This window comes from Pezoporus wallicus, unplaced genomic scaffold (assembly GCF_028554395.1).
Source record: "Pezoporus wallicus isolate ANWC-B61680 ecotype Strahan unplaced genomic scaffold, APGP_CSIRO_Pwel_v1 scaffold_6362, whole genome shotgun sequence".
Classification (NCBI taxonomy): Eukaryota; Metazoa; Chordata; class Aves; order Psittaciformes; family Psittacidae; genus Pezoporus; species Pezoporus wallicus.
Window position 1 is genome coordinate 8,885,671 of NW_026637663.1, and position 9,814 is coordinate 8,895,484.

General features: G+C 48.7%; 1 protein-coding gene across 1 annotated transcript in view; it reads right to left on the bottom strand.

The window, feature by feature from the left end:
- Positions 1–9,613, bottom strand: part of EGLN1 (egl-9 family hypoxia inducible factor 1) — a 32,464-nt gene extending 22,851 nt beyond the window's left edge. Inside the window, exon 1 of the mRNA XM_057407038.1 lies at positions 8,177–9,613. Within this exon, the coding sequence (XP_057263021.1) occupies positions 8,177–9,115 (939 nt within the window). The 5' untranslated portion in view covers positions 9,116–9,613. The remainder of the gene's footprint in view (positions 1–8,176) is intronic.
- Between the last annotated feature and the right edge of the window lie 201 nt (positions 9,614–9,814).

A 9,814-nucleotide genomic window follows, 5' to 3' on the forward strand; every position in this document is an offset into this window, starting at 1 on the left:
GCACTGAAAATATGCTTGATGAGCTGTTGTTAACCATTGTTAACCAACAGTTTTCAGAAACTGGAAGTTTACAAGGATTTAATGAACACCAAGTGGCTTTTTGAAAAGGCCACAAAGACCAGGTGTTAGTCCTACTTTTGACAGGTTTATATAGTAAGTCGCAAATGCGGAAGACAAAAATGGTATCATAAATAACAAACACTTCATTCAATAGTAGCTGCAAAGTGAAATAACTTTACTGCTTTGTTCACTGAAAATGCCACTTTCAAAATATTATTTCCTTGGTGGAGTGTAAGAAACATGCCAGTGATTAGAAGATCTTGTATTGACAGATCCAGAGTAAGTTTATATGCACAGTCCTTGGATTGTCCACAGTCACTCCCTTACTGTAAAGAAACAAAATACAACAGCACAAGAGACAGGGAGCCCCACAGGCATTCCACTGAAGAATCATCCAACCAACTCAGGCGCAACAGTCCCACGCTGAATTTTGAGCTGAAAAAAGTGCTGTCTTTGTACAAGAACTCTCCAAGGAACTTCATGAAAACCTGTTTAGTCTCCAGATGGGCAAGAAGAAATTTCTGCTCTATACAGAGTATCTGTTCACGTTTTATAACAAGTTTCCTTTCTGCTGCAGGAGAAAGCCTTCATCTAAGCCATGAGGTTAAACGTAGATTACTTGCTGCAAGTATACTATGTACATACCTACAGGTACATACATACATACTTGCACTCACAGGACAATGTAGTAGGCAACTACAAAGACAGCATTCTGCAAAATTCCAATAGCAACCAAGCCTGCTCAAGCCAAAAGCTGTCAGATAACCAGGACTGAATTACAAACACTGTGATAGCAGGTAACTAACACAAAAGAGAGTAATACACTGCTCATTTATTTGCAGGAAATAGTTGGCAGAACCTATTCAGAAATTAAGCATCATCTAGAAAAAGGGAAAACATCTCTCAAACACCCAGTTAAGGTTAGTGATAAAAACCAAACTAGAGATTTGAGAACTGCTACTCAGACAGTCCTATGACTTGGCAGGACATCACTTCCAAGGAATTTCAGTTCAAGAGGCCACCAGCAAGGGAAGACAGCTCTTCCTCTGATGCTGTACAGCTATGGTTGTTGGGCACTGTTGAATCGAGCCCATTCTGAGCAGAAGAGACAACATAGCACATCAAAGCAGCAACATGGTTAGAAAATCTTTGATACCACTGACTGGAAAAAATGAAATAATTACCCACAGCATACTGAAATCACTGATGTGCGCAAACCACAAGGACAAGGGTTCCTAATCTCCAGAACAGCAACAACTCAAAAACTAACTGCAGCTGCCCATCAAAAATGACTGGGAAAAAGCAAGCAAGAAACCAACACAGAATTTCACAGAGCTATCATAATGCCCCAGGGAACAGAACCAAAGAAGTGAAATAGACTGAAACTGCCCATTTCAGACAGAGCCCCAGAAGCAGAAGGAGTGCTGGACCTGGCACAAGGGGATGCGGCTGAGCAGCAACCTTCCTTACCAGTGGCAGCCAGCAGCAAACAAAAGCAAGCTGCAGCAGTGTGTTCATCACAGGCAATGCCAGTCCAGCCTCATCCTGAATTAGAGAAATGAAGAATGTCTTTGGTGCTAATAAAGTTCCACAATAATGGATAGGGACAACGAACAAGCCTAAGAAATCTAGCTAGTAGCTGGAGGGTGGGAGCTAGTAGAGATGGGTTAAGGAAAAAAAGTAGGTTTTCCTTTGTAGAAGATACTTTTCTCCTTGTGCCATGCTACAAGGGATCACATGGTGGGTAGACCAGGAAAGCTGCTGTATAAAACTGCCCCAAGGAAGATCCTTGGAGGATGGAAGACTGTATTTCTGATGGCAAGAATTGAGTCTCACACTGAACATGCAAGAATGGAGAAAGGTTAAGAAAGCGAGCAAAGATTTCTTAGACTGTGTTTGAATTTTCATGGGCAAATTTTAGGATAATCAGTCCCTGAATGTTAAACTAAGGCTGTACTTTGGCAAACGCTTTAAGCTGGCATAAATTTACATTGCTGCTGAAAGAAAGTCTCACCATCTGCCAGTCCCCTATGCCAGCACAAACATCCGAACACTGAACCAGGAGCACTTCTTTTGCCAGTTTATTTTTCAGATGGATCAGTTCCCCAAACCAGTTCACAGGATGGCCATGTAAATACTTGTGCTGGCAAAGAAGAGTGACTACTTCTCCAGCAGCGCCAGCCGAAAGCATTCACTGAACTTCAGCCTAAGACAGAGGTCACAGGTAGAGCTCTCCATCCTCAGACATGCTGTATTCCTATCACACTTCAACATTAAAACCACCAGAGTTGCCCCTCAGAAACTAGCATATCTTTGTCATTTTCTCTGGTAGGAGAACCCAATTGGGATCCATTTGGGACCCAGAATGCTTGTACATGAAGAACAACAAATGAAACTGTGCTCATCACATGTCAGGGCTCTACCCCAACAGGGATACAAGAACTGCAGGCTCCTCAGTACTCATGAATCACCATACAATCCTCCGCTGAGCAGCACACTTGTCAAGAAGATCACCAACAGAAACATCACTGTTGGGAAAAGAATTGATAAAGATGAGCATTGGTCATATTCTATATGAAGGTCAAGCAACTCAAGTGAGTACTGGGAGAGAGAGAGAGACCCAACTACACTTCCCACAGCTTAGTGATAAATTCAAACCCATACAATCATCCATTATGAACCAATTACATCAGGCAGTTTTCTACCAAGAAATAAATTCAAGGCATGATAGTGAAATAAACCCCCAGAATGATACAGAAGGATCCCTGTAACCAAGCATGCCACAAGCAAACTGAAGGGAAATTACTCGCTACAGACATTCCTCAGCTCATACCCACAGTCATAGCTCTTGCGGCCTGTGATCAGAGTGGGACCCACACAAGCTGCAGCAGAGCCCTGCACCTCTCTCTGTGCTCCCTTTCCTTTTACCATGTTTTGCCATCATCATCACTTTTCAGTACCTGCCCACTTGCTGAGCACTTATTCTCCACTTCTTATTTTCATTTGTCTTATTGTCACACACACTCATGGTTGTATTTTGCAGAATAAGATAGAGTGGAAAGAACATCCAGAAGTCTTGCTCGAGTCTCCTATGTACTATTTTAAACAGCATCTGCGAAGCTCAGATTTAATCTATCCCCCTCCCATGTTCCTTCTGCCCCCTCTCAGTGAGCGCTACATGGCTGCTGACATCTTCAGCTCTACCAGCTGATTACTGCTCCTTAGGTATTTCTCTTTCCTTGGTAACAAACATTAATCCAACTAGTTTGTAGGAAAGCACCAACATAAACAGATGGCCTGAGCAGAGTACCTCTTCTTTCCAGTTTATAGAAAAGCTAACAGCAGGGTATGAGAAGTCCACTCACTCCTATACAAGATTTTCTAAAGGAGTATTATCAACTCTGAAGGAGGCACTAGTCAGTGCCTCATACTAGTCAGAATTCAGAGCCCTCAGGTCTTCAGAAAACTCCAGGATGCTCTAGCACAAGCATCATGCTGCAAACTGATGAGCATCCAGGGAATTATAAGCAGCAGTTAAAGTACTTATGATCAGGTCAGTTTATTTTGAGACTGGAGGCGGGGAACGAGTAAGAGAGGAGCAATTGAGTAATTGAACGACTCCAAGAAAAAGCAGGAAAGCAGGCTTACACAATGTGTAGCTAACAAAGCAAATTTTTCAGCCACTGGTGGCTCAGCAGTGGGTGCCACTGGCCTACTGGTAGAGACAGGAGAGCATTAAAATGCAGCAATTTGAACTGCAAGTCTTCCCGCTGGTTACAGAAAGTGAGAACAAAGCAAAACATGAAGGGATGTAACAGGGACTGTCAAAACCTCTATTCAATCTCCTACTACTAAATGGCACAGAGTAGGGTTAGAAGATGGGCGGTGCTGGGTGTGATGGGAGCAGAAGCAGGAACCGTTGATAAGATCAGATGTCCATTTATACAGTGATTATTAGGAACCCATGACTGGGATGTCCCAGTATTACTGCAATAGTAGTAAAAGATGCAAACTTCAGATTTATAGGAAGTTTTAAATGATTGTCAGGGTTCACAACCGGGGAAAGAGAAACCTAGCAAAAAAATCTTGAAGCTGCCCCCTCCCTTGACCCCTCCTCATCCTCTGTGTGGGGAAGTAGGAAAAAAAAACTCATCTGGGTGAAATTCAGGATTTCATTCCCTGACTTTGATGAGCAGGTTTATACCTCCACTGGCTATCTAATACAAGACAGGCAGGAAACAAATACGTGCACATACATGCACATACAAGTTTGGTAACTGATAAGGGAAAGTTAAAAAAAGAAAATACTGTTTCGGGAAGAGACTGAAGAAGAAAAACCTAGAAAATAACAGGAAGTAGAAAAAAGACACTACATCTCATGTATGCAAGTATGTGTCACCATCTGCTAGAGAGAAGAAGGAAGCAGCGTCTGGAAAGAAAGAGACTAGGAGAACAAAAGGAATGCAGTAAGTCAAGACTTCTGAGATGAGTAAATAGTTAGCCATTCTCTTATACCTGCTGCTGTACTGTCCAGAGACCTCACAGGTCTGTGGCTGGTTTGTATTTACTGTGATATAGACACCTTTCAGGGTGGAGAGTAATCTACCAGTCAGGTCTAAGCAGAGCCACATCAACTGAAGTAGATTGGTTCTAAGTAGCCCAGTTAGTCTAGAGAAAACCCAGGGACTTTCAAATGTAAAATCTCAGGTTTCTCAGACTTAAGCTCTTACCTTATTTCATGTCATTTACCTTAAGAGACCAGTCCTATTGAATGGAAATCAGTTTAAAACGGATTCAATTTAAACAATGTACTTTTTCCCTAATAGTTTTACAGGCTAGGAGATGCAGGGTATACATCACCTTTATATGTACTGCTTCTAGACACTTTGCAGAAGTGATGGCAAATTCAATGCCAACACCACCAACAAGTGTACAAGGTTAGCCTTAAATGAATTAAACGATAATCTAGGTATCATCTCTTCAATTTTATCTACAACTGTTTTTCTGCAACACCAAAAACAATTAGCCTTGATCAACAGCATCATTAAAACCTTTCATCGATAATCTATTCATTTCTATAAAGGTACCCAGCTTCTAGTTAAAGCACAGAGAATAAATCTGATTTTGTAGGTATGTGTAGTTAGCAAAACATTTTTGAAGACTCAGTAATAGAAAGAGGGTAGGAATTTCAGCACACTGTGGAGCGGACTTATGATTCATTCCCTCTTATAGGATATGCTTGTTTACAGAGCTTGAACTAGATCTGGTAAAGGTTAAAGATTCAATAAGAGCTCCTGTGACTCCTGTGACATAATGCCAACACTCGCACAACCTTCCAAAACAAAGCCGGTTTTCTAAGACAACACTGCAGTGAATCCAACAACATTTTAAATAACTGGCTACAAGTGGTTTGGGTTTTTTTTTTTGTTTTTTTTTTTATTTAAAGGTCTGTCATGGTTTAAGCTGAACCCAGGAGAAGGTCTAATAAAAGAACATTAAAGTTAGGCTTAAAAAACAAAGAACAAAAGAATATGCTCTTAGGATTGTGAAAAGAAAATCCCCTTCTCCTCACAGTTACAACACTGCACATCTGATTTCTCACTAAATGATTTTTTAAGGGAACAGACTCCTAGATGTCACCACCCCAGATCTCCTTAGCACAGCTACATCACTGACATATTTATGAGCAAAGCCCAATTCTAGCAGGTCCCCAGCTGCATGAGGTGCCATACCAAACTGCAGTCATTTAATACTGTGCCAACCCACCACCTTGTGCAGCTAGCATACATTGGTAGTATTTTAGGGAGCACAGGGGAATCCCCAAGGGCTGGAATTCTTTTGCTGGTTCAGATGCTGGGGAATTACAAACCTCCAGTGACACTGCAAATTGGTTTATTTAGCACCTTCAGTAAAATGGTACCCTAACTTCTCCACACACCAACTATGCAAACCACAGCACTGCAACATATGCACACAGGAGTAGTAAAGTTATTCTGTAAGAGCTCAGTCGGTCAACCTGTCCTAAATTTCCATGCGTTTTGGTCCTCTTACTTGAAACAAAACCAGTAAGAATAAAACATTACATGTTTTTTAAAAAGTCTTTGCTGTGAATGCAAATCCAACATACCCACCAAGATTTGAAATCAGACTGTATTTGACTAAATCATCTAAGCAGCTGTCACCATGCAAGGTGCACTAAAAGATGAGAGTAACCTGTTGCAGCTACCACAGTATCTCTACTGTACACCCATATATACTGCCAAGAATAAAAAGTATGCTGGGATTCCAGCAGCAATCATTCAAACTTTGATTCAGAAAAAGCAGGGGTAAGAAGTGAGTTAAAAATTATTTCAGATAACCAAGAGGTGTCTCTGTTTATTCTACATCCCCCTTTCCCTCCTCTAAACAGCCAGAAGCCCTGCAGAGATGTACGGAAGTTACCACTGATGGACTGCTCCCTCACCAACAGCCCTTCAATTCAACTTACTGTGGTATTAACGGCAGAGGAAAGGTGCGTTATCCGAAGGCATAAGACAGGTGAAAGCCGTATCACTATCTCTGCCATTCCCAAACACTGACAAACCCCACATTCCAACATATCAAACCCTTCTACTGACCTGTCAATCTCTTCTCACCGACTGCTGTTTATTCAACTCAGGGTGGTATCTGTGAGAGTGACTGACAGTTTTCATATTTCAGCAGTGACAGAAAAGTGGGGCTAAACAACCCTGTGTGGCTGCTGCTCCACAGAAGTGTGCAGCATTAACAGACTGATTTTTCTGCCTTTCACAGTTGGCAGAAGTATCAGTATCTTACTACTTAGAAACGTAAGACTGTAGTCCAGGAATCGCATGATTCAGGATTACAATTCCAAAAGTCCTTTTCTAAAGCCCTAGCACATACAACTACACATAAAACCAGAAACAGTATTCCTTATTGCTGCATAAACTGAACCCACCAAAGCCACTGGTATTTTTAGAGGGCCAGTTTGAAGCACTGGGGCCTTGGCTTTAGGACTGTCTCAAAGACAGGTTGGCTTAGTAAAGTCCAAGGTACCAGGGATCTAGGAGGAGTGTAGACCACGTTTCCGTTAAAAAGTTTGAGTTCAACTAAAGGTACACAAAGACCACATTTGAAAAAAAAAAAAAAAAAAAAAGGAAAAAAGAAAAAAAAGAAAAAACTCGCACCCACTTGTCTTTATCACGGGAGTTTCCCGTGCCTCAAACAAATCCAAGGCTGTTTTCTGCCTCTCAGTTTCTCCCCTCCTCCCTCCCGCAGCTTCCTACCAGCTGAGACTCTGCAGCTGCAGCAACAACAGCCTGTCTGTGACAGTGTAACCACCACTGCGGGCTGGTTCCTACTAATTCACTAGCTTCCTTATGTTTTAACAGAGGTAGCAAATTGTGAAGGGGCTTTCCCCCCCGACGCTGATGAATATTCATTGCTAGTCCTTCACCAAGGGCGTGGGCTTTATTTAAAGGACTGGAAGGGACCTTCAAGTTAGGGTAATACGATGGGAGATTTCTGATTCAGTTCTCTGGTCCCAAAATACATCTAAAGACTACGATTTTTTTCGCAGAAAACAGACTACATGATAGTAAAAAATAAGCCTCTCTGCCAGAAGCCCCCCAGCTTCTCACACCGGTGGCTCCGCTGGCTACCGCGGCACCCACTGCAGGGGCTCGCACGAGGGCTCCCTGGTTGACAGGGTCGCCGGCGATGTATCGGGCTTTTGAGACAACAGTTCACCGCAGCGGGTTTCCTCCCTACATGTTTAAGGCCAGCACCCGGCAGGCCCCATTCTGAGCCCGGACTTAAAACACACACACCCCGCTCTGGAAGAGCGAAGAGACAAGCGAGCCCTGTCACACCTCCTGGGTCGAGCGCAGACGGTCCCCGAACAACAGCCCCCGGAAGGTCCCGCCACGGCCGGGGGGCGGCTCCGGACGCACCCGCACACACACACCCGCACCACTGGACGTGCGCACCCGCACGCACACCCACGGACAGGCGCACACGTGCGCGCACACCCCCCCTGCCCGGGGAACCGCCGGTTCCGCTCCCCCCGTCCTCGCCCCCGCGGCTGCGGGGGCCACACGGGCAGTCCCGCACTCACTTTCGTCCTGCCGTTGATTTTGTAGTTGCCCAGCTTGCCGTTGCAGTGTCGGATGAGATCGTCCATGCTGTTCATGAGGAGCCGGATGGCCTGGCAGCCCGGCTCCTTGCCCTCCACCCAGGTGATCTTGTCGCCGCGGATGTCCTTGGAGGAGTCGCTCTTCTGGCTGACGAGCTGCCCGTCGGTGAAGCGGCCGGTGTGGTGCAGCGCCCGCACCTCCTCGGCCACCAGCCCGCCCAGCTCCTTGCCGAGGAAGTCGTCCACCACGCAGATGCCGTGCTTGTTCATGCAGGGCACGATGTACTCCAGCGCCAGCCGCTGCGGCACCAGCGACTTCGTCTGCCCATTGGGGCGCAGCGCTGCCCCGCCGGGCCCTGCCTGCACGCCGCCCGGGTACAGGTTCGACTTGTCCCGGTACAGCAGCACCGCCTCCCCGGAGGGCGAAGGGGACTGGGCCGCGGCCGGGACTTCCACCTCACCAGTGGCGGCTGCGGCGGCGGCAACGTGGTTGTTGGCTAGCGGGGCGGCCTCGGCGGCGGCCTCCGACAGCGGCAACACTGCGCCCTTCCCCGCCGCAGCTCCGGCCCCCGCCCGGCTGCCGCCTCCCGCCGTGGCCCCGGCGCTGTGGGCGCGGGTCGGCGGGGGATGCCCGCCGCGGGGCTCGGCAGCGCCCCCTGCTGCGGCTGCCGCTGTGCCTCCGCCGCGGCAGATGAGCTTGTGCTTCTTCCAGTCCTGGCGCTGGTGCTCCTTGCTGCAGTAGAAAGAGCTGCGGCAGCGCCCGCACCGTAGCAGGTTCTCCATCTTCCCGCACAGCTCGCAGTACTGCCGGTCCCGCTCGCTGCTGTTACTGCCGTTACTGCCGCTGCTGCCGCCACCGCCGCCACTGCTGCTGCTCTCGCCACCGCCCTGGCCGGCGCCGCCGCCGCTGTCATTAGCCATGGCGCTGGTGGTGCCGCCGCAGCCCCGCTCCGCCGCCGAGGGGTTATGTAAGGAGGCGGGCGGGAGCGGCGCTAACGCGGGCCCCCGCCCGGCCGCGCGGGGAGGGAGCGCTCACTGCATCATGGCCGCCCGGCTCCGCCGCGGCCCCCGCCGCCCTCCGCCTCCGCCGGCCCGCGGCCTCCTTCGGGCGGCCGGGCGCGGGGTTGCCGCGGGGGCCCTCGCCGCCCTCCCTGCGCCTCTAACGCCGCTAGCGCCGCCTCATCGCCGCCCCGGCGGCGACGGCTCGGCCTGAGGGGAGAGAGCGGCGGCGGCGGGCAGCCGGCTGGCACGGTGGGGGGCCTGCTTCCGCTCCCCTCCGGCCTCTAAGCCCAGTGCGCGGGCCGGCGCGGCCGCCGCCTCTCCCCACCGCGCCTCCACCGCTGTGTCGGGCCGAGGAGGAGGTGCCACTCTCGCGGCCCGCTTTGCACGTACGCCACTTCCAGCCCGCCAGCGCTGGCGGCGCGTCAGGCGGGCGGGGCCGCGCCGCGAGGCGGGCGGGGCTGGGCCGGGCTGCACCGCACCGTGCAGAGCCGGGGAAGGACGCGGCGTGCTGAGGGGCCGGTCTGCGGCTCCGCACCGCAGCAAACGCGGAGCCCGGCTGCGAGCACACGGACAGGCTTCAGGCTGTGACCAGGCTGCCTCTACTGGGGAGACCTCGGT